We start from the raw sequence: 22,796 nt of genomic DNA, 5'->3' as shown, positions 1-22,796 counted from the left end.
GGAACATTAAATTGCTTTTATGCAACAGCTGTATAGTTCACAAAACACAGAACCATCTGAGACTTCCTTCCTTCGTGATATAGATACGTTCTAATTAAACTATGGAAAAGTGTGGAGATGTCTCAGATTTTAAATAAAGATAATTAAAACCTTACAATAATCGTCCATCTTGATTTCCTCAGGGGACTACGCATAGTAACCACCCTCCTGGCTGTTAGGGTTTATCATCATTGCCAGCGCCAAAGAGAAGGTGTCAGGCAGTTGAAAGAAACCATGTTAGGGATTGCAGAGTAAAGGCTACAGAATATTAAAATATATTAAGCGGCATAGTCTGGCCTCCATAGACACAGAGGGATATAGGTCTACAAAGCAGGGTTGCCGGCTGCCTTCCTTAGCTGTACCAGCCAGCAGGGAAAAGAATTTTGGACACCTGGCAGGTGTGAAAGGCTCTGAGGGGAGCTTTTCAGGAGCTGGCACTATCACTAAGAATTGTGACCTCAAGCAGGTCTCTAAATGCTGTAGACTTCGTTCTACAATAAATGAGAACAGCAAGTTTGATTTTTATTTCCAAGACCCCCAGTTCTCAAATTCTGAAAAAAAATTTTTTTTGAGTCTAGTTTTTTTTTTAAAACAAAACAAAACAAAAAAACCCTGTTTCTAATTTTGGAGATGATCAGCATGTGCCATGGTATAAGTGAAACTCAGAAGAGAGCTTTCAAAAGTCAGCTCTCACTTTCCACCATGTGGGTCCCAGGGCCTGAACTCAGGTTGTCAGGCTCGGTGGCAAGGCTTGGTGGCACAGGCCTTTCCCCGCTAAGTATACCATGGGAGAGTCGTGTAGCCAACGGAGGCTGACAGTGACGTTCAGTGACTTTCTCCCAGGCTCATCGTCAGCTCGTGGACTCCTGTGGGAAACTTCAGACCTTGGGACAGATACCCTGGCATCTGACAAAGATGTCCAGGATGGGGACTAGAGGTTAACATGGAAGGGAAATGAACACCCCTGCTCTTGCCAGACTTCAGCCAACTTCAGCAAACTCTTTGAAGTTAGGACACATCCCTACCCCATCCCTCAGGAATCTTAAAAAGGTGAAATTCCTCCCTGGGGAACCCTAGAGGACCACAGGTCTGAAGGTGACACACTGTCCCCGAGACTTGGGTCCTGCTTCTATCTCCCACCTGTTCGCCTGTTCTACCTCAGACATCCGTTCACCAGGCTTCCCGCTTGCTGTTTGTGGAAAAGGCTCTCTTGCAAAGTCACCACCAGGAGGCTACACGCAAGGGTCAGCTCTCTGTTCTGCCCTTCGAAGTCCCTCCCCTGGTCCCCAACTGTCCTTCCTCCCCTTGGTTTCAAGGGCCAGACCTTTGACACCTCCCACCGGCTGGGCCTGGCCACAGATGTTGCAAGCTGAGCTTGTTACTTATATTTCGCTTACGTAAACCTTTGCTTCCTTAAAAGCAGACCGTATCTGAGAGAGGGCCAGGGAGGAAGTCGCAGCTGCATCATGTGTATCAGGAAAGACACGCAGCAGGAACTTCCCAGCAGCAAGATGTCACCTCCCTTGTTTCACATGTCACTGTCCAGCAGAGCCACACAGGGTCTGCTCTTAGTGCTAAGAAGACAGGGCCAGTGACAGTGGCTAAGTCACAAGGCTGGTGTGCCACCTCGGGGCTTTATTGCTGCATGCCAAGTTAAGCACACACCTGGTGCATGCTTATTCAAGGGGTAATATTGTGTGTCCTAACTGTCACGGTGATAATAAACTATCGCTCAGCTCAATCAAGTCTCTTAGCAGAGCGGAGCAGCTGCTTGGAGACCTAGTTATGACAGCCGGGAGATCCCAGGTCCACCCTGCAGCTAATCGAAAGGACATGCTTACTAAGCTAAAACACAACCGTTCTGCTTCGTTTCCCAGAGCACACACTTTCTTCTAATGTGGCTACAAAGGCTGTGTTTACTAGCCATGAAGTTGCCAGTGAAACGCATTCAGGGCTGGGGCTGTAGCTCAGTAGTAGAACTCTGCCTAGTACATGTGAGGCTTTAAAGAGCCTTCATTACAGCTTGAAAGACTCCATAGCCAGAAGGCTCTGGGGGAGCCTCCAGCAACTGCAGAAACATAAGTGACACATGGCTACTTCTGTGCGTGCTTTCTCACACACGTATGTGCATGTGGAGGCTAGTGGACAACCTTAGGTGTCATTTCTAGAAATGCCCTCTATTTTTTTTTTTTTTTTTTTTTTTTTTTGACAGTGTCTCTTCTCTCATTGGCCTGGAACTTACTAAGAAGGCTAAGCTAGATAGCCAGTGAGCTTCCCATACTGTCCTCTGAGCTGGAATTACAAGCACCCACCACCACACATAGCCTTCTTCACAGGAGTTCTGGGGGTCAGGTCCTCATTGACCAACTGAACTATTTCCCAAGCCCGGCCAACTTATGGATGGTTTAACCAGGGTTAGCGTTCCTGGAGAGCTTGTGGGTGGGTGGGCAGGCAGCGTGCTTTCATGTTCCTGTCCATCATACTGACTCTGAGACAATCATTAACCAAAGTTTCATAGTTTCATGTTGTGGGAAAACTATTAAACACATAAACCAATGCCCACCACTCTCTAGGGAAGGATAGCAATAAAGTAACACTCCCTATTCTCCTCAGGCCAGCCCACCCTGCCCCGGGCTAGCTTATATACATTGTTACATGTATACATTGTATATGTATACATACGTATACAACAATAAGCATTTCATCAGTTAAGTGGGGACCGGCTGAGCACAGGAACTGTGATCCGAGGACAGAAAGCAGGGATGGGGATCTCGCCCACACAGTGTGCCATGCAGAAGCAGTCACACCCGTTACTGACCCTTAGGCTGCCTCGACTACCCACGGACAAGCGCTCGTCTTCGTCAGAAGCCTAGTAAAAGACAGGATGAGAACACAACCATGAACAGGACTGTAAAGAAACCTTGCTGACCCAACTCGAGAGCAGTGAGTGGGCCAGCCACCCTCTGAGATCTCACAGGATGTGACACCAGGCCCTTGGCATGCCTCAGTTTGCCTAGGGCTGTTTATGGAAACACAGGATGCCACAGGTAACTTTTAAGGAGGGTTATTAATAAGCCTCAATGATTATTTAAAAAGTATCTGTGGGTATTTAACAACAAGAAAAGCCATTTACAATGCCATGAATAATATAGTAATAATAATACAGGGCAGGAGATAAAGTTTACTAGTAGAACACTTAAACTTGCATGAGGCCTTGGTTCAATATCCGGTTTTTCATTATTTTTTTAAATCCCAAACACACTTTCTTCACTCAGCTTAGCCCAAAATGCTGAAGACTGAGTTATGGTCTTTATTCAGGTAAAGATAGCAGTTGTATATCAACAATGGCAAGGCTCTCTCATGCACTCTATCTATTTCAGCTACTAGTTACACAAATAAGGCTCCGTGCACTTATGCCCTGCAGTGACGGAGTGTGGTACGGAGCAGAGTGTGGTACTGACCGAGGTGTTTCTCCGGAATCTACGAGAGTAGCGCTCGCTGTCTTCCTACCGAAGCAAACGGAATGGCAGAGAGAGGTTAGTGATAGCAAGGCAGGGAGCTTAGAAACCCCAGAAGGTCCCACGGCCCCAGAATCTGGCGTTTCTGATCTCAATAGCAAATCAGTTTTTGCTGCTTTGCTTTTGTTTAAAAGCTCTAACTAAAGGACTGTGGGAAAGAGCTCCTCTGGGGAGGTCCTTCAGAACTTGAATAACTGGCATAGTTGGTGGCTTTAAAAGCAATGAGCAAGCGCTGGCTGGGGCAGAAATGAAGCCCTGCTTTCTAATTCCCCCCCCCCCCCAAACTCAGTAATCTGGCTTTAGATCAGCTCTCTTCCCCTCAGGACTGACGCTCCTTTAGGGGAAACAATTTCCCCAGAGAACCTCAATGTGGATGTCACCCTGCTTGCTTTATGGACTCTGGAGCAAACAGGTTTTTGCGTGTTTATCTCTGGAATGGAAGTGGGAGGTCCCGAGTCGCTCATAGCTAATTAGCTGCTGTTCTGTCAAAGTGGCCACCTTTTAAACTGTCCTTGAGATTCGATGAGAAGACACGTGTCACACATCTCTGGGATGTAAAATACTGCCATCAGTTGACTCGGGCTGAACATGATGAGCCTTTCAATAGATATTTATATCACACGTAGCATCTAAGATGGTAGAGATGGCCTTGACTCTCCCTCAGGCTGTTCAATAGTGAGAAGTCTTAATGAAGACATCTCCAGGTCTCCAATGCCAAAAGCATGCGTCAAAGTCCAGGACAGCAGCCAGGATAGAAAGAGGTGGGTGGCTTAATAAAAGGCCTTGCTCTGGGGATCACTGGAAAGCCCCAGAGGGTGCCTTGCCCAGAGCTCGGCCACATGGGCACCTCTCCTGAGAGGCCTGAGGGTAAGATAGGCTCCCTGGGGCTGATGGAGCCCTGGCCTGACAGGTTCTTAAAGAAAACAGTCGGAAAGGGGGAAGGAGAGTGGGGGTTTTCAAGGACACAGACGAGACAGGAGGAGGCAACGGGAAGAGTATATGAGTGTGGGCTGGGGGTGATAGGGCAGCTGGCTGTGCATGGGGGAAGCAAACGGTCTAGGGTCTCTTCTGGTTCTCACTAGAACATCGAGATGTTCTGATGGTACTATGAGGTTCTCTGGGAAGTTCTTGGACACGGGCACATGCCCAGCCCTGGGGAATCTTCTGATGTAGAGAACTGGGGGAGCGGTGACAATGGAACCCCAACGCAACCCTAGCCTGCAGACATCAGCATCCCCATCTGCAGAGGGACAGGTCACATGCCTGGCCTGGCCTGGCCTGGCCATTTCTAACACCACACCAGATGCAGAATGCCCTGAGGAAGACCTCTGAGTATCAAATTACAGCGCAATAGGAATCTCCTGGCATAATTAAACTGCAGTCAGGATTAAATTATAAACCATTTAAGTCTTAAAATGATATTCAAGGCCTACCATCCACTGCTCGATGTCGCCCCATTTTGTATCCAGCCCATAATATTTCTAGAGACAGAAGGGAAAGAAAGTTAGGCAAGAAATGAAAACAGTTGAAGGCTTACGAAATTGTTCCACCATGCTCTCCTACACACACTCACTCAGGGGGGCAGCATGCCAGGCTCAGTGGTCTGCACAGAAGCCATGTCCCGAGCAGCGGCGACGCAGCAGCCTGCAATGAGGCCTGCCTTAGCCGTTCCTAACCTTGCAGGCCTCTGGAGCCCAGGGCAAAGCACTCATCAGACAAGGGTGGCCTTCCAAGGAAAGACAACCTTGTGCAGAACCACTGTAGGCCCCTCTGCAAAGCCGTTCGCAGGAGGAACAAACACTGTCTACTTGAAGCCCAAGCTGAGAGCCATTCCGTGCTGCTGCCCCAGGAAGGGGGCCCCAGAAGGAGGGAGGGAGGGAGGGGGAAGCGCTGTGCTGAGCTGGCTTCTAGCTGCAGGGTCCTGCTGTCCGATACCTGTGCCCAATGCAGGCTGGAGAATCCAAAACTGTTGGCAGATGTCTAGGACCTATAGAGCAGGCCTTTGGGTGGGAAGAGACTGTAGCCAACGGCTCTAGGTTGTACCTACCTACTCTAAGCCATGGTGGTCCCAGTTAGACTCAAGTAAGCCAGAATGGCTGCTTCCATTGCTAGGGTGTGCCCAGGTTGGGTAAGAACTAGGGCTTAACAACCTGCTTGATCCTTCCCCTTATTTTCTCCTCTATTTCTAGGAAGAAAATCAAGGAACTGACAACAAATCAGTAGGTTTTGCATTTTTACACACTTTAAGCTTATAATCAGAAATATAAATCTGGGTGCCAGAGGTACAGGGACATTTTGAAATGGCTTTCTAATCACTTGAGCATGCCGTGGTTCTATTGGGTTTCCTTTCACCTTGAAGGAGGGCGAGATTTTAGACACGTGGTCCCTGCTCCTTCCTCGGAGAGATGATGGTAAGTAGAAAAGCAGAGAGAGGAAGAATGCCACACACAGCCTTGAAATAGCCAAGCGTGTTAAGCTAGTGCAAGAGAGCCACACCAAGCAGTCTACCCCGCTAAGTTCTGCGAAAGAGCCGTGTCTGGAGAACCTTGGGGTTCTTAACCTGGGGGTCACATATCAGAGACTTACATTACAATTCCTAACAGTAGCAAAATTACAGTTATGAAGTAACGGTGAAATAACTGTATGGTTTGGGGGTCACCACAACGTGAAGAACTGTATTAAAGGGTCGCAGCGTTAGGAGGGTTGAGAACCACTTGTGTAGAAGGTTCTGCAGGCTGAACCCATTAGAGAGCTGTGATCGTGAAGGTCAAAAGCCAAAATGATCTCTCCTGCCTTTAGTTCCCACCGAAGTCTCTTATCACCACCTTGGCATCTGGTCCTTAACAGTCAAAGTCTTTGGAATGTTATTAACTTAGTAGATCTAACCTCTGACTAACAAAAAAAACCTAAGAATGTTACCAACTAGCACCTAAAACCTACCCTGAGATCTCTCTTCTCTGCTCTAACCCACCTACCTACATGGTTTTCCTACCAACGTATATGGGAAAATCCCTTGATTTGTGACTTACTTTTGGTTTTGTAACTATAAAAAGTTGAGGTATTTGTAGCAACCTGAATCTGTGCCCCCTGGCTGTGGTCATTCATTTCTGGCTCAGAATAAACTCTCTCTTACTCCCCTCTGAGTGAGAGCTGTCTTTTGCATTGACACCAATTTCTTTAGAATACACATTTGTGAAGGAAATAAAGCAAACGCTCAGGCCTGGAGAGATGGCTCAGCGGTTAAGAGCACTGACTGCTCTTCCAGAGGTCCTGAGTTCAATTCCCAGCAACCGCATGGTGGCTCACAACCATCTGTAATGGGATCCAGTTCCTTCTTCTGGTGTGTCTGAAGACAGCTTCAGTGTGCTCATATAAATAAAAGCAAACACTTCTCAAGGTGTCCATGTCACATTTTAATTACAATTCCAGTGGATCCCTTGTGCTAAAAAAGCCTCTTGTGCAGTCAGCCAATGTTAGCTCCACACTCACCTCTGACATCCAGATCTAATTCACGTGTACCATATGGTGCTTTCATTTCTGTTTGATCTTAATCTCTTGGTTAAGACACAGGGGAGCCAGACTGAGGTACGAGGTGCTCGGCCTAGAGAAACAACCTTGAATCCAGAGAAACTACCTGCCCAGTGGCCATAGGACTAGCAGAGAACCCTGCCTGGCTCCTGGCTCCTTCATCATCCTTCCTTTCCCTTAGATACATTTATACAAACCGTGGTGGGCTTCCAGAGCTCTTCTAGTTGAGCCCTGCATCTGAGCTTACATCTGACCATTCTCCCGGCACATCTCAGTCTCGTCAGCTGAACAGGAAAGGGGAGGACAAGAGGGGAAATGACCAGATCCAGGCCCTTTGCCGGGTTTGGGACAGCAATGTCCTGCAGTCTCACTGCCATCAGGGGGCTTTCCAGCCTTCCTGGAACCTGTCAGAGTCCTCCTGCCATTCTAGAAGATGGGACTCTGGCTTCAGTATCCATTCCCATATGAGATGCTAGGACGACAGTGTGTCTACAGACTCAGCTGGCTATCCGTTGGACCTTTGCGCTGATTCAGAAGAGGAGATTTCCCACTTGTGGCAGGATTGGATGGGCTGAGGGTCATCAAACTGAGCTCAGGATTGTCTGTCGCAGGCTCTGAGGCTTACCGGTGAGATGCTTAAGAGGCCTGTATACTCTCAACTCTGAGAGACTGGGTTCTGACTCTGACTTTCTGCCTTAAAAGATAACAGCAGCCATTCTAGGCAGAAACTGAACAAGTGCAGGAAAGAACACAGGCTCTCCCACAGGAAAGACTCACACATAGGAAAGGCTCAGCAAGCCTGTGACCACTCTCGGGGGGCCACCCTGGCTGAGCTGCAGGCCTGTGAAGAGCCAATGCTCAGCCTGTCCTGCTCACTGTCCTCGCCTCTGCGGCTGTCATGGAATTGAGAGGACATTAGAGAGTGTTAGCCTATGATGTTCTAGTGCTGAGTGGGGAGGGCAGCGGGATTTCGTTTCTAAAGCTTTGTGGTTTTCAAATTTTTATTAAGACTTTTAAATCTACCTTCAGTAATCTATAATCTTTCATTCTCTTCTTACTTCTAGATTTTTATTCTTTTCTGCCCTGAAATTTTATCCATCTTAGCCTCCTAAGTGCTGGGGCCACCATACCTGGCCTAATAACTAATTTCTCTATCCGTTTGTCCATCCATCCATCCCTTCCACTCATCATCTATCCTCTCTCTTTCCCTCTCTCCCTCTCTCTCCCTCTCTCCCTCTCTTCTCTGCCTCTCTCTCTCTCTCTCTCTCTCTCTCTACCTCCCTCTCGCTCTCTCTCCCTCTCTCCTCATTTTTTTGAGACAGAGACTCACTATATATGTAGACCAGGCTGTCTCCAAATAACCACAGAATCCCAGCACAGCCTTTCAGTGACCCCCTGCCTCTCCCTCCTGAGTGCTAGGATTACAGAACTGTGCTCCTACCCTTAACCCAACAATGTCTTAATGTGTGGCAATTTACATTGTATCTTACAGTCACCTTACATCTTTTATCTTTTTAATATACAATTTAAAAAGGCTTCTTCCAGTTCTAAAAATGTGGTATGTGTTAGAACTTTTTTCTCCGTTGGAGACAACCTTCCAAATCCCTGAGGCAAACGGATGGAGGGATGTGTTTCATGCATGGCTGCTACCTCATGTTGGGAGAGACTGGTGTGTCTGACAGGGGCACGGGGGTGGAGGTGGGCACGGGGGTGGAGGTGGGCATGGGGGTGGAGGTGGGCACGGCAAGCGGGGTGCTCAGTGGACAGCACTGTTTTGCAGCAGGTGGCAGGGCCTCGGCAAGGAAAAAGCAGCACATGCGCACTAGGAGTGAAGGGCAGGGCCTACCTTTTGGACTTGATAGATCTATAGGAAAGGACGAAAGAGACAGGCAGGAGGAGAAACAGAAAATTCGGTTAAAATTGCAGGAACATATGAACAAACGCTGTACTACAGAAAAGCAAAGATTACAGATTAAATATAAAGAGAAAATGCATTAAGGTCCACGTCTTCACTTGCTTGGTGTTGTCTTAAATGATGGCTGACGGTCGCTCGCTCCCTGACAGCGTCTGCAGACCCCACAGTTACCATACACAGATGCACAGTCTATTGCCACAGCAGGGAATAGAATTAAAGACATCTTTTCAGACTTTAAAGGAGATGGGGACCCAGAGGGAAGGCAGCTTCGGAGGGAGTGGGAGGGGAACCACAAAGGGGAATGGCAGAGGGTTCTGATCAAAATACATCATATAAACATGTACAAAATCATCAAAGAATAAACATGAAGTTACCTTTAAAAAGAAAACTGCCTTTCACACTACTATTTAACCAGAAAGTGTCAAATTTTAAGTGGGAAATTGAGTGGTCAGATTCAGAAAGGATTGATAGAAAGGCTGTATCGGCCTGGTCCACGCAGATTTACAGGAAAGAACATTCCGCTGAAACACTGCAGCCTTGAGGCTGTGCCGAAAGAAAAGACGGGCTCCCTCTCCCCAACACGGTGCTTCGCTTTGGAACTGTCTTTTAATTTCAGTCTCCACTAAGACAGGGATACTTGCATTCATTTGACAAACCGTGAGTCCTATGTCGGACCTTGTCAAGGGCCCAGGACTAGAAATCTGTCATTTGATTTATATGGGAAAGTACAGGTAAATATAGTCAACATTCACTATAATATAATAAACGCAGCACCTCCAACCAAAATGACTGTCCCGGCAGTGGCATTAAGACTCACATCTTTCAGCCGGGCGGTGGTGGTGCACACCTTTAATCCCAGCACTTGGGAGGCAGAGGGAGGCAGAGGTAGGCTGATTTCTGAGTTTGAGGACAGCCTGGTCTACAGAGTGAGTTCCAGGACAACCAAGGCTACACAGAGAAACCTTGTCTCGAAAAAAACAAAAAACAAACAAACAAAAAGACACACATCTTTCTATCAGTCCAAGGATCCCTACGATTTCCCAAAGAATGCCTACATGCTATTCTCATCTGGTAAAGCCCATACTCAAGCAGTCCTGAAGCACAGCTCGAGGATGATGCAGAATTGGCTCCTGCCATCTGTGTAGCTAACCGCCATTACCAGGGAGTACCCTGGAGTACCCTGAATCTGGATACAGCTCCTTGTCCTAAGACCTGGTGGCAGACCTGCACTCTAGTACTTCTGCCTTTCCCATATTTGCTCTCTGCCATGTTCTGCAAGCTCTCTTGGGGGACCCCAACTTTGGCACGGGCTTGAGGCCTCCTCAGCTCCTCCAGGCTGCCCGGGCTCCGACCACCTTCCTCTATGAAGGCCATCCCCATTCAGCAGCAGCATGTCCGGAGAAAGCAAGGATCACGTTTCACAGTGTTATAACAAAATACCAACCCCGGTGGCTAAGCTCCACTTCTCCAAAGCATATTCATTTCTCCTTAATCAACAACTTAAAATGCCAGTGCCCTGGGCTATCAGATGGTATGAGCTCCAGTCAGGCCTGATGTTGCTAATAATAGCCAGGACTGAGAGGCTAGGCAGTGAGGGGCTGCGGTGTTGGTTGGGTTGTTCTCTCTCCTCCCTATAGCAGAACTATATAGAGAACTCTCCTCCCTATAGTTCTCTTCCCCAGAACTAGCAGAACACCCTGGTAATTGTGGCAGATTGCTAGGGTGGCAACACACACCTTTAATCCCGGTACTTGGGAGGCAGGAGCAGGCAGATCTCTATGACTTTGAGGCCAGCCTAATCTACAGAGGGAGTCCCAGGACAGCCAAGGCTACACAGAGAGACCTTGTCTCATCAAACAAAAAACCACCCAAAAGTACCAACTTCTAAATGTAAAAATCACAATGACTATAAAACGCATTACACTTCTGAAAATTTTTCATTTGTATTCGTAACCGGAAAGAAAAAAAGGAGGAGTCATTTTCCAATACTGGTTTACTTTTCTACTCACAGCTTAGCATAAAGGAGATGCTTGCCAAGCCTACTTAAAGGTCATCCTGTGATCACCACCGCATAGGGAAGAGGACTCCTCACTGTGGTGACTGCCCTGACCACCTTCCCCCACAATGGGGCTCTGGTGCCCCCTTTTTAGGGTACAGTTGCAGCTCCCAACATTGTACGGCCACCCATGCACTACCTCAAAGTTTCCTTCCCCAAGTCAAGTCTGGCTCCATCCCTTCTTCTGTTGGTATATTTCCTCCCGGGGTGGCAAAGTCCCCAGGCCGAGGACAGTGAATATCACAAGCTGTGGCTCAGTCACCCCTAAACAGTACACGTGACAGGTTTGAGACTTGTGGATCTGGTGGAGGAACCTTCGGGACTGAAGAAAACCAGGAACCCCAAGCTTCCATCTGAAGGTGCACAAATGATGGACATCAGCTGGGCTGCATTAGTAGAACCAGAACATGTGCACGAAGGACCCCTCCGGCAGCTGGTTTCAAATCTTCTTCATGGCTGAGCCCCGCAGCATGTGGCTGGAGCAAATACTCCCTCAGAGGGATCATTTACCAGTTAGAGGAAAGGCTGTGAGGAAGCCAGAACCCTAACATTTATTTGTTCCTTTGCCTACTTATTCCAGGGTTTACGCTAACCACTGATAGATACTACATAAGCCTCAAAGCAACTTTTTTCTTATTAAAGGAAAGAAGTTGGCCAAATTAAATTAAAAGGAAATCATTTTTCTCTTTTCAGGTTCTGAGAGAATCCAGACCCCACTCCCCGCTGTTAGAAGCCCAAACTCAGTCCTCTCCAGTTCTTCTCAGCTAGAAAGTTGTCCTAGGCACTACAACTAAAGGGCAAGCTCGCAGGCTGCGAGCATCTCTCAGGCTCCGGTAGGCCACCCATTGGGCAGCCATGCCCAGCATCAGAGCTACGTGCACTCTTGGGGCCAACCTGGAACAAGAACTACAAGGAGCACACACATGCCAAGCAGGAGCAACACTAAGGTGACAAGGACGAGAGCAGGTGCTCAACAGGAGCAGGTAGCCCGTCTTCACAGTCCTGACAGAGAAAGAGCCAACCTCGGAACGCTCAGCCCCCATTACCTCTTTCTGCTGCCGTTCCAGCTCCTTCATCCGGATCTCTCGAGCCTCGGCGCGGGCTGCACGCTTCGCTGCAAGCCTGGCCTCCGCCTGAAACAGACCCAGAAACCTTATTAGAGAACAGACCAGGCAACTTCCTGGTACATAGTTAATGACACGGTGGAGAGAAAATCTTGTTTAGGGCTTAACAAGCACACCATGTGATTCCCAAATGCACTGGTGAGGCAGGGTTGTCAGGAGTAGGAAGAGGAGCGGCTGTGAGCCCGGGAGCTCCGCCTTTATCTGGTTTTAAATAGCAGGGTGGGGTCCGCCAAAGTCCAGAAACCTTCCACTGGAAATCTCAGAAATAAATAATTCCTATGCTTTTAAACACGTGCGATGCTAAGCCACGTGATCAAATCCGGCACCATTTTGTTCTGCCTTGCCCAAACGTTGGCTCCCTTTCTCCAGAGTTTCCACATCTTATGTACTACCTGCCTGTTAGTTACAGTTAGCTCCGCGCCAGCAACAGCCAGCACCTGTATTGAGGTTGCCTGCCCCCGTTTGTCTTAGCGATGGCCCCCAAGCACAGGGACTGGTGATTCTGACAGTTTCCATATGCCAAAGAGGAGGGTAGAAGCACTTACTTCCCTTTAATAAAGAGGTGAAAGTTCCTAGCTGCAAAAAGGAAAGGAAAATCATGTGCTAAGACGGCCACAGTCTGCAACATTGTTGCTACTATCTTACTGCGCCCTGCTTAGAAATAAAGCTACATCATAGACACATATGTCTAGGAGAAACACAGCTCAGCAGAGTTTGGTATCATCCCTGTCATCCTGGGGACAGGAGGGCGACCCCTGAGCCCTAACTAAACACCAGGTGGACGCTGTCCTAAGCCCTTCTTTTATGTTGTATGACACACTCCTTAGCACTGTCCGGTGTCAGAGTCAGGGGCTCCTGCAGGACCTCAGCTTCACAGACAGACAGACAGATCTACTCTGTGAGACTCCTGCCCAATCCCTCTTGGCCCACCCTGATGGTCTATATGACTTCTCTCTCCCCTGCAGTGTAAGAAGCTCGGGTTCTCCCAAGGACACAGTGGAGGGCTCTGGATGGTAGAGCCTCCCCCCCACATCAGAACACATCTGACTAGGCCAACTAAGGGGTCATAGATGGCATTTTGACCCCTTTGCATGTCTATAGATCATGTGAATGGTCTTATCTCATGCAACCCAGGACTGAGAGGAGTACAAGGTAGAATGTTCCAGAATTCACGTTTTCTCTGGTATCAAGGCACTCCTTCTTGTCAGGTAAGCTTCCTTGATACGCAGTCAGTAATTCTTCAACTCACAACTCTGGAGTTTTGCAATGTCTCACCCTCCCTGGGTCATTATAAACAGCACTCTCTGGGTAGTCCTCAACTGGCTAGTGGGGCTGGCCAGTAAGAAGCAAGGGCCTAAGCATGTCTGACTTTCTCAGAGGCACATTCTCAGAGGAGATAGGTACTGAGAGCTGACCTGCACCCTGCCTTCCTGACCGTATGTATGTATGTATGTATGTATGCATGCATGTATGTATATATGTACAGACATATACATGCATACACACCTACACACTTACAATATATACACATCAGAAGACAAACTGGTCCTTCCTTCTCTATTTTTTATATTTTCATCGTTGATTCTTTTAAAAGATAAGGTCTCTCCATAGCCCAGGCCAACCTGAAATTCACCATCCTCCTGCCTCAGTCCTCCCACCCCCTGGCATGCTGGGATTTCCGGAGTTCACAATCATGCCCATCCCTGATCTCTTTCCATCCTAATCTAAGCTGAGTCACAAGGGATTTCTTTCTAACTTCCGAGGAATTGACTTCACAGCAGACTTTGTTTGTGTGGCTCCTTATCAGTCCAAGCCCACATCTTTCAAATCAAAGGGCAATCAACAATCGTAAGCTGAGGCTGGGGCTGGGCTGGAGCTGGAGCACAGCCATGGGGTGCTGCCTCGTCACGGCTACATCAGAACTCGGCCTGGCACTTAGTATCATTTTAAAGATTCTGCCGGGCAGTGGTGGCACACGCCTTTAATCCCCACACTTGAGAGGCAGAGGCAGGTGGATTTCTGAGTTTGAGGCCAGCCTGGTCTACAGAGTGAGTTCCAGGACAACCAGGGCTACACAGAGAAACCCTGTCTGGGGGGGGGGGGGGGGGGAGGCAGAGACTAGGGAAGAGTTTTGACCACAGTGTTTAGTCCATCAGCTTGGACAAGGAGTAACACAGGGAAGTGTTTGTGGAAAAGACCAGAAGGGTAAGAGGGGACAGAGGGAGAGAGAATCTAGTTGTTAGAGTTCTAGAAAGGCCTACAAGTTGTAGGAGGGTCACCAGGACTATGCTGCTGACTGGTACAGAGGCTCTCTATGTAGGCACCTGTTTAGGAGTTCCCTTGAGTGTGTGTGGGCGGAGTTGTGAGCATGAAGAGGAGGTCACTCCTGTCCCTATCATAACATTACATGGCAGAGAGAACAGTACAGATTTAAGGTTTTCATCCGCTGACCTTGAGTTGAGCAAAACGAACTTAGATGAGGCCTCTAAGAGAAGGCCAGCGCAAGCCTTTCGCTGGTCTTGAGGAATCTGGATGCCATATAAAAGAGAGGCTTGTGAGGGGTTCCAAGGGCTGTGAACAGTCCCCAGGTGACAGCCAGCAGGAACAGGGGCCACTATCCTATAACCTCCAAGAAAACGAAGGGCCTGGAAGCACAGATGAGCTCAGAAGAGGATCCTGAGGTCCGAAAGGACCCAGCTTGGTTAGCTGGGTAATGATAGCCCGTTAGAGACCCAGAGCAGAGCAAGGTGAGGCCTACATTCCTCACCTCAGAGCTAGGAAGTCAGATGAACACTATTCAAAGTTTGGACTCTCTGGGTATTCATTACAAACCAACAGATGCCCTCGCTTCTGAGATGACATTTGCTCCTGTTGGCCTCCTCTGAGCTGGGGATGCTGGGTATACCTCATACACATACCATGCCAGGACGCCTGCTCAGTCAGCTCCTCATCCCATCGGGATTCATTCTTGGCACTGGGCCAAAGTCTCTAAATGGGATGCACACGCCAAATGACCTCCCCTCCCCACCAGGACACAATTCTCATTGTAGTACACTTTGGCCAACATGCACCCTGTCCTTTGAGGGGTGGTGGTATTAGAAACTGTAAAGCCACCAGCCCTGCCTTGAGGAATATAGGCATGGGCTGGCAAAGGAGCCATGTGAATAAAGCCTGTTATGTGCCAGCTACTCCTGATATCGGGATTTAGAAGATTAGTCTGTAATTCAATACATCTTCGGGTCCTTGTAAACTCCTCCACTTTCGGCACCCACATCTCTTAAAGTGCTCAATGACTTGTGGGGAGACAGAGCCTTACACAGTACAGGAAATGAAGGCAGTCATCTTGTTTCCTGGAACCTGCCCAACCAAACACCAGCAGACAGAGGAGCCAAACATGGATACGGATCCAAACCCTCTACATGTGACTGGGCATGTCTTCATGACACAAACCCTACCTACACACAGTGCAGCTCACGAGCTTTGAAGCCAAATAGAATCAGCCAGTGCTTCAGCGGCACGCTTCCTCCTATTCAGACACACTGCCAACAATGGCAACACACAGACAGGAGCAGGAGGATGACAGTCATGAATATGGTCCCTACTGAGTCCCCAGGGAAGGCTGGATGTGACCCGGTTGTGAAATGAACCGAAGTACAAAGCAGCCAAGGTCCACGGTGTGGCACCTGGCCTCCAGGGTCATCCCCTGTGTACAGTGCAAAGCCCTGGGCTATCCTCAGTGTGCTCATTGTCCAGGTGGTTCTCGGGGTGGTCGTCGGCTGCCTTGGGTAGGTGCTTCAGGGGTGTGGCACAGAGCTTTTCTGGACAGGTGCTTTGCCAGAATACAAAACCATAGCATGAGGTCACAGACAGGTTTAAAACTCTCCAAGGCACAACCTTCCACTTGCTGCTGGTAGCCTGTAGGGGGACTAGGGACAGTTTCCTGAGGAGCACTGGTAGGGACCAGCTGCCTCTCCTCCAGAGGTCCAGACCACCGGGGCTGCAAAGTCTCAGGCATGCTGATGCTTTCCCAATGGCAAGAGGAACCTTGCCACGTGGGAGTACACGTATGCCTTGGGATATTAGACCCTTCCTTCTCAGGCTGTAGGAAGGTAGGAAAGGAAGGAGGGGGTGTTGTCAAGGAAGGACCCAAAGCCCAAAGCCATGTGCACTGGCTGCTGGAAAGTGCGCCTGGTTCTGTTGGTTGCTCTAGAAACTGTCCAGGTAGAAGCAAGCCCATCGTGGCTCTTCATCTTGGTTCATGGGCAGGGCAGAGGTAGGAGGTGACAGGTCCAGGCTCCTGTGACAAGCCACAGGCTAGCTAGCTTCTTGGGAACTCCCGAAGCTACTGGTTCAGAATGTGAGTTTCCTCTCCCCTTCTATGGGCCTGTGGCTGGCACGCCCCTAGCAGCAGTGGGCCCAGGCCTGGGATCCTATAAACAGCTTTTATAGGCTGGGCTTTTAAACTGAGGCACTCCCGAGGGTGGGGACAGCCAGAAAGGTCCCATAGATCACCAAAGCTGCCTAAACAATTCCACAAAGTTGATCTGACTCCAGACTCCTCTTGACAGGCCATAAACCAGTTTCAAATCCAAGGGCACGCCTACCTGGGTGAGACAGACAATCCAAGAACACATCCACCCCGGTGACACACACAATCCAGGGACACACCCATCACGGATGAGACACACACATCCAAGGACACATGCACCCGGGTAAGAAGGATGGCAAAGAGAGCCCTAGAGAAGCATAAGTCTGACCCAAGGCCTCAGGTCTTCTACCTACCGCCCCTACCGCCAGTCGTACGGCTTGCTGCAGGGTCCCTGTGGCCAAATGCCCCATTCACTGGCTAGCCGCAGGAAATCATTTCCACTGAAATGCCTTTTGTGGGCTATATAGCTGGATATGTGACAGCCCCAGGGACAGGCTGGCAGAGGCTTCAGAGAACTGTTTGAGAGGTCAGTGGAATGTCTTGATGATCAGTAAAGTATGCACTGTGGGTGTCAGTGAGGAATCTCACTGGCCCACATAGTATTCCTGAGGCTCCTGACTGGGGCTCCTCTGGCCATGGAAGACTAGACACATGATTCATGTAGTGTGCTCAGCTAAGGTAGGTCTGCAGGAGGTCCACCCCTCACCCCCAGGGAGTCCTCTAGCATCCAGGCTCAGTTTGTGCCAGTCCTGAGCCTCTAGGACTTTCTTGAGACTCATGTCTAAAAAGAAAACTATGCATGCCAGGCCTTCTGCCCCTCTGGACATGGTACTGACCGACACCAGGGGTCCCAGAGTCTACAGAGCTGGAAAGATTTACATACAAGTGTCACAGCTCTGAGGAAGTTCTTAAGAAAGGGGATTGAGACAGTTTTGGTCTCAGGTCACTTCCTCCACCAGACTGAGGGAGCCTTCTGGCCTGCAAAACCAGCTCCCACCCCTCCGTCCACAGGCAGACTCCCTGCATGTAGCCCACAGGCAGCTCAGACCTGCAGTGTATCTGGTGGTGGGATGCAACATTCTCCTCTCTCAAGAACTCCAGGTGGGCTTGATAGAGAGACCTCTGGGTCGCAGATAGATGAGGGGCCCCAGGGACACCAGCATCTCCTTGGTCTGTCTCCCACAGAAATGATGTCCCGTGTGTCTACTTAAATGTAAAGATGCCACCACTGGGAGGAAGTGTCTATGCTAAGGACACATTCATCGAACCCTCCAGGATTTAGAGTTGAGGAGAACTGACAGCCATTTTCATCTGGGCATACAGCATCATGACATTAACTGTAATCTACAGCCATTTCAGAAAACTTCTAGGGATGCTGTGGAAGGTCCCTTGTGTGAGTGCAACAGCAATATCATGGAGCTGAAGCCTAAAGTGGTACCCCCACCTCCACCCCCAAATCACTGGCTTGGTTTAGAATCAGGCAGGAGCCTCCGTCCTGGCATGCTCCATCCATGAGAGAAGGAGCAAAAGCCTTCCATGGGAGCTTGGAAACCCTGGAGTGCGCCCACCCACACCCACATGAGCATGGCTGACAAACCCATGGTGGTTTCCAGACCGGGTGGAGGTTGCACAGTGACAGAATCCCTTTCCTGAGTTGCCTTGGTTACAGGAAGCAGCAGCAGCTACTGACTTTTGTTTCTAAGGAAACCCCCACAGCTTATATTCAGCAGACTCTAAAAACAGTCTGCCGTTGAGTGCAGCCAACTGAGTGCTTGGGGTGGCACAGGAAAGGGCAGGCATTAGCTGGGTACCTCTGCAACAGTGGCCAAGGCTGGCTCTTCCATGTTAATGACTGCCCATGTCCCTCGGCTGGCATAGGAGTCTCATCCCATTCTTTAAAGAATTGTTCATCTTCCCAAGATCTACCTCTCTCATGGGGTTCCCAGGTGCAAGGGAGCTTGCTCTTTATGGCTGTAACTTTGTCTGATATAGGGTCTCTCACTGAGCCTGGAGCTCACCAGCTTGACCAGAGTGGCTGGCCTGCAAGCCCCAGGGAGAGACTCCAAACTCAGGTCCTTGCGCTTGAGCTATAAAGCGTTTTGCTGTGTCTCTGAGCACAGCTTTCTGATGGCACTCAGCTATACTAGTACACTGCCCTCATGGGGCTTGGAGCTCAGGCCATAAGATCAGTGGAGTCCCAGCGGGTTCCTCAGTGCACTGGAAGGGACACAGGGCATAGAGCTAAGGGCTGAAGTTCAACTTCCTCTGTAGAATGTCTTTAAAAACACTATCAAAGGTCACTAAAGTGAATTATAGGCTCTAAAATTATCCTTTAATGAAAAATCAGTTACTCTAGCTCTTAGCTAGGCCCACAGGCTCCAAGGAGGTATTACACTGCTCGGTGCTTGAGGGACCCAGTAGGCAGCCCCAGAGGTGCCCAAGGTTGGGTTGCGTATTCTTATGGGAGCCGAGTTCCTGGGTAGAGATAGAGAGGGTGTCGGCAGTCCTGGCTTGGAGTGTGAGTTCTACCACAGCTCTGGAACAAAGCTTCGTCATTCAGTTGCAAACATGTTCTCTACTTCAGAAGTAAGAACCAGGCGACATCATTTCTAAAAGAAATGGGTTTCTTGTTTTGTTTTGTTTTTTGAGACAGGGTTTCTCTGTATAGCCCTGGCTGTCCTGGAACTCACTCTGTAGACCAGGCTGGCCTCGAACTCAGAAATCTGCCTCCCTCTGCCTCCCAAGTGCTGGGATTAAAGGCATGCGCCACCACCGCCCCGCAAGAAATGGGTTTCTTGAGGACCAGGATGCTCACCTAACGAACATGACATCCTAGGTCATGTCTGGCACCAAGGGGGCTGAAGATAATACATACCACAGTGGTGACAGCAAAGCCATGACTAAGGCTCAACCAAAGAGGGCCACTTCTTCTTAATTTAGGGGTCCCTTCCAGGACCCACATCTAGGCTCTACACCCTCACCTCTGTCTGCCCCATTCTAGACTGTTTCCTGAAACCCACTCCAAAGGTTTCACCAACTGTTGACACTGTTCTTTCTAAGAATAAGCCTGAAAACTGCAGACCCCAGACATGGAACAGCTTGTAACAACTTGTAGCACACTACTGTCCACCAAGCTAAAACAGCTGCTGTCTTCAAGTAAGCTGTGCATGCCAGCAGGATCTGTCCGAGTGTTGACATTCCTTAATGGGGAGGGAGTGGAGAGTCCTTGGAGATCACCAGTCCTCCCAGCCAGGCGGATGCAATTCTGTCCCTAATTGCTCATGGCTGTGGGGGTCTCAGGAGGTGCTAGAATACATAGGGAATATATAGGCTAGAGAAGGTTAATCTAAAGGGACTCTCATCTGTGTGGCTTCAGAGAAGCCATCATTCATGCTGAGTAAGGTCCTTCCAGGGCAGCTGCTTTCCAGTCAGCCATATTCCCTCATCCATGATTTCTATATGTAAGCTAAATAAATTCTTTGGTTCGCAAGGTTGAACTTCAGTAAAATGGCACTTTGATTTATCGATGGGACCTTGGGAGGAGGGGGAAGACATTGTTCACATCTCCTCAGGCAGAGAATTCTCACAACACAACCATTCTTGTATTTGACCAACATTCCTGGCAACAGCTATGGAAGAAGCCTCGTTCTAATTCAATGAACTTGTCAGTGTGGGTTAGAGGAGGAGAGGTGCCTCTCGGATCTACCAGATAAAGGCTTAAGTCACAGAGATGCTGATGCGTGACTGACAAGAGACTTGGAGTGTACCTCAGCATGACCAGGGGCCCCGATGTTCAATCCCATAAAACAGATTCACAAGCAACATCTAATGTCAGCAGAACTTAAAAATATAGCAAAACTGAGGCTCCTACCAATCTTCCATTCCCACCATTCTCTGTCTTAGTTAGAAAAAGAGAGTCCAGTCAACATCCTCTCTGGTGAAAATTACCAGACACAGAAAAGGGTAATAAGCTGGGTGTGGTACCACATGCCCGTAATCCCAACACTTCGGAGCCAGGAGTGGGAGGACCAGGAAATCTTGTCAGCCACATAGGAGACCTTGTGTCAAAAAAGGGGTGTGTGTGTGGGGGTCACCCACACAGAGAAGAAGGGGAGGTGGAGGGGAAGGGTTGTATGTGGGAGGGGTGACTGGGGCGGGCAGTAAGTGGGGATGTAAAGTGAATAAGTAAAAAAAAATTAATAAAATAAAAAAAAAAAAACAAACAAGCACAAGGCGTGGGGGTACCCGAGTGACGAAACCCCACAGTTACTGAGAGAAGCTGATGTCAGTGGTGACAGCAACTGGTGACATGTTTGCTCCCTGCCAGGCTAGCCTGAAGCATGCTGTATACAGTGGTGCCACAGTCAGCACTAGTTTCGAGTCAGCTGACCAGGGGTCTGAATGCCCCACCACCTGTCGGAGGGGACTCATCAGCCCTCCTGACTTTCTCAGTCCCCATCTGTAAATCGGAGACAGGTAACTGTCTACTCCTATGTAGTAAAGGCTGACATCTCACCAGGGCTGACTCAGCAGGGGGCCTGGTAAATTTAGCTACTTTTATGACTTATGAAGTGTCTTCCATGGCAGCTACTGACAGAGGGAGAGACACGAAGGCAGTTCACTCCAAGTTCAGCAGTACAAGAGACACACACTGGTCCTGGGGAGGTTACACAACGGGAAGGTGCACTACACCTCCACCTTCTCCCTCTAGGAAAATTCTCAGTAATTTCTAAAGCTAGATACACCTGTGCATTCCTGTGAAGGGTAATTTCTTTCTCTCTCTCTCTCTCTCTCTCTCTCTCTCTCTCTCTCTCTCTCTCTCTCACACACACACACACACACACACACACACACACACACACTGCCTTGCCACACGCACACGGATCAGAACTGATGTTGTGGGCCTAATAGGATGGCCTAATTTATCCGCAATACAATCCCAGCACTCAGGAAGTGAGACAGGAGGGTCACAACTATGATGAACGTCAGGCCCACATAGTACAAACCTGTGTCCTAAAAAGTAAAATAAAATAAAATAAATAAAATAAAATAAAAATGGTGGATCACCAAGATGGCTCTGTGGGTAAAGGTGCTTGGCATGAAAGCCTGGTGGTCTGAGGTCAATCCCTGGACCCACGTGAAGGTGAAAGGAGAGACTAAGTTTACAAAGATGGCCTCTGGCCTCTGTACATATGCTGTGGCACACATAGCCATTCCCCTCCAATGGAATAATAAAAATTTTACACACACACACATACACACACACACACACACACACACACACACACACACACACACACAGGTCACCCCCTCCCCCAAGACAGGGATTCTCTGTGTAGCCCTGGCTGTCCTAGAACTCGATCTGTAGACCAGGCTAGCCTCAAACTCAGATCTATCTGCTTCTGCCTCCCAAGTGCTGGGATTAAAGGTATGATCCACCACCGCCTGGTCAAAAAGTCATAGAGGACTAGAGTTTGGATCCAGTCCCCACATTAGGCTGTGAGGGTGAGGAGGGTGTAACTACAGCTCCAGGAGACCTAACATCTTCTGGCATCCTGCATTCGCATGCACAATGCATATACCCGCCCCTCCCCCCCAACACACACACATATAAACATCATTAAAAAGTAAAAATGCTTTGAAAATACCCTTAAAAACAATAAAAAGAACTGCAACTTTGAAAAAAATTTTCCGTTAGACAATAAGGCTCCATTAAAAGTAAACTCTCGTCCCATGACTTTAGGTGAATTACTTCGTTTATGGCTTTTCTCACACGGGGTTTCCCCATAGAGCCTTGATTGTTCTAGAACTCAACTCTGTGGACCAGGCTGACCTTGAACTCACAGAGATCTACCTGCTTCTGCCTCCTGAGTACTGGGAGCAAAAGCATGTGACACCACAGCCCAGTTGAGTCACTTCTTTATTATAAAGTGGCCATACTTTAGATTTAAGGGAAATAAACCGACCTGTCCCACCAAGCATACCAGCGAGGCCTGCTTAATTGTTTTTGCGTTGTCTCTGCCTTTATTAGCTGTTCTGGAATTTGCCCCTGGGGCAAGTGACTATTGCAGTGGTCAGCAATCGCCTGGCAATTCTGAATTACTTCTTGGGTGTAGTCACACTAAGGTTGGGTTTAATCTGGGAGATAGCAGTGAATCCATTTAACTATATAACTACTATTGCAATA

The 22,796-nt window shown here is 48.8% G+C and overlaps 1 protein-coding gene across 24 annotated transcripts in view; it reads right to left on the bottom strand.

Moving 5' to 3' along the window:
* Positions 1 to 22,796, bottom strand: part of Lrrfip1 (LRR binding FLII interacting protein 1) — a 132,747-nt gene that overhangs the window by 48,154 nt on the left and 61,797 nt on the right. For 12 of the 24 annotated variants that reach the window (XM_031368398.1, XM_031368399.1, XM_031368401.1 and 9 more), the window contains exon 2: positions 12,103 to 12,189. In XM_031368398.1, the coding sequence (XP_031224258.1) occupies positions 12,103 to 12,189 (87 nt within the window). Of the gene's footprint in view, positions 1 to 1,196; positions 1,221 to 2,857; positions 2,909 to 3,500; positions 3,546 to 4,990; positions 5,039 to 8,931; positions 8,950 to 12,102; positions 12,190 to 22,796 lie in introns of those variants that run through there. The other 12 variants (XM_031368393.1, XM_031368395.1, XM_031368396.1 and 9 more) reach the window with 2 other exon arrangements.

Source organism: Mastomys coucha, unplaced genomic scaffold, assembly GCF_008632895.1.
Source record: "Mastomys coucha isolate ucsf_1 unplaced genomic scaffold, UCSF_Mcou_1 pScaffold14, whole genome shotgun sequence".
Taxonomy (NCBI): Eukaryota; Metazoa; Chordata; class Mammalia; order Rodentia; family Muridae; genus Mastomys; species Mastomys coucha.
The sequence above is the reverse complement of the archived record's forward strand: the minus strand, read 5'-3'. Positions and strand labels throughout refer to the sequence as shown.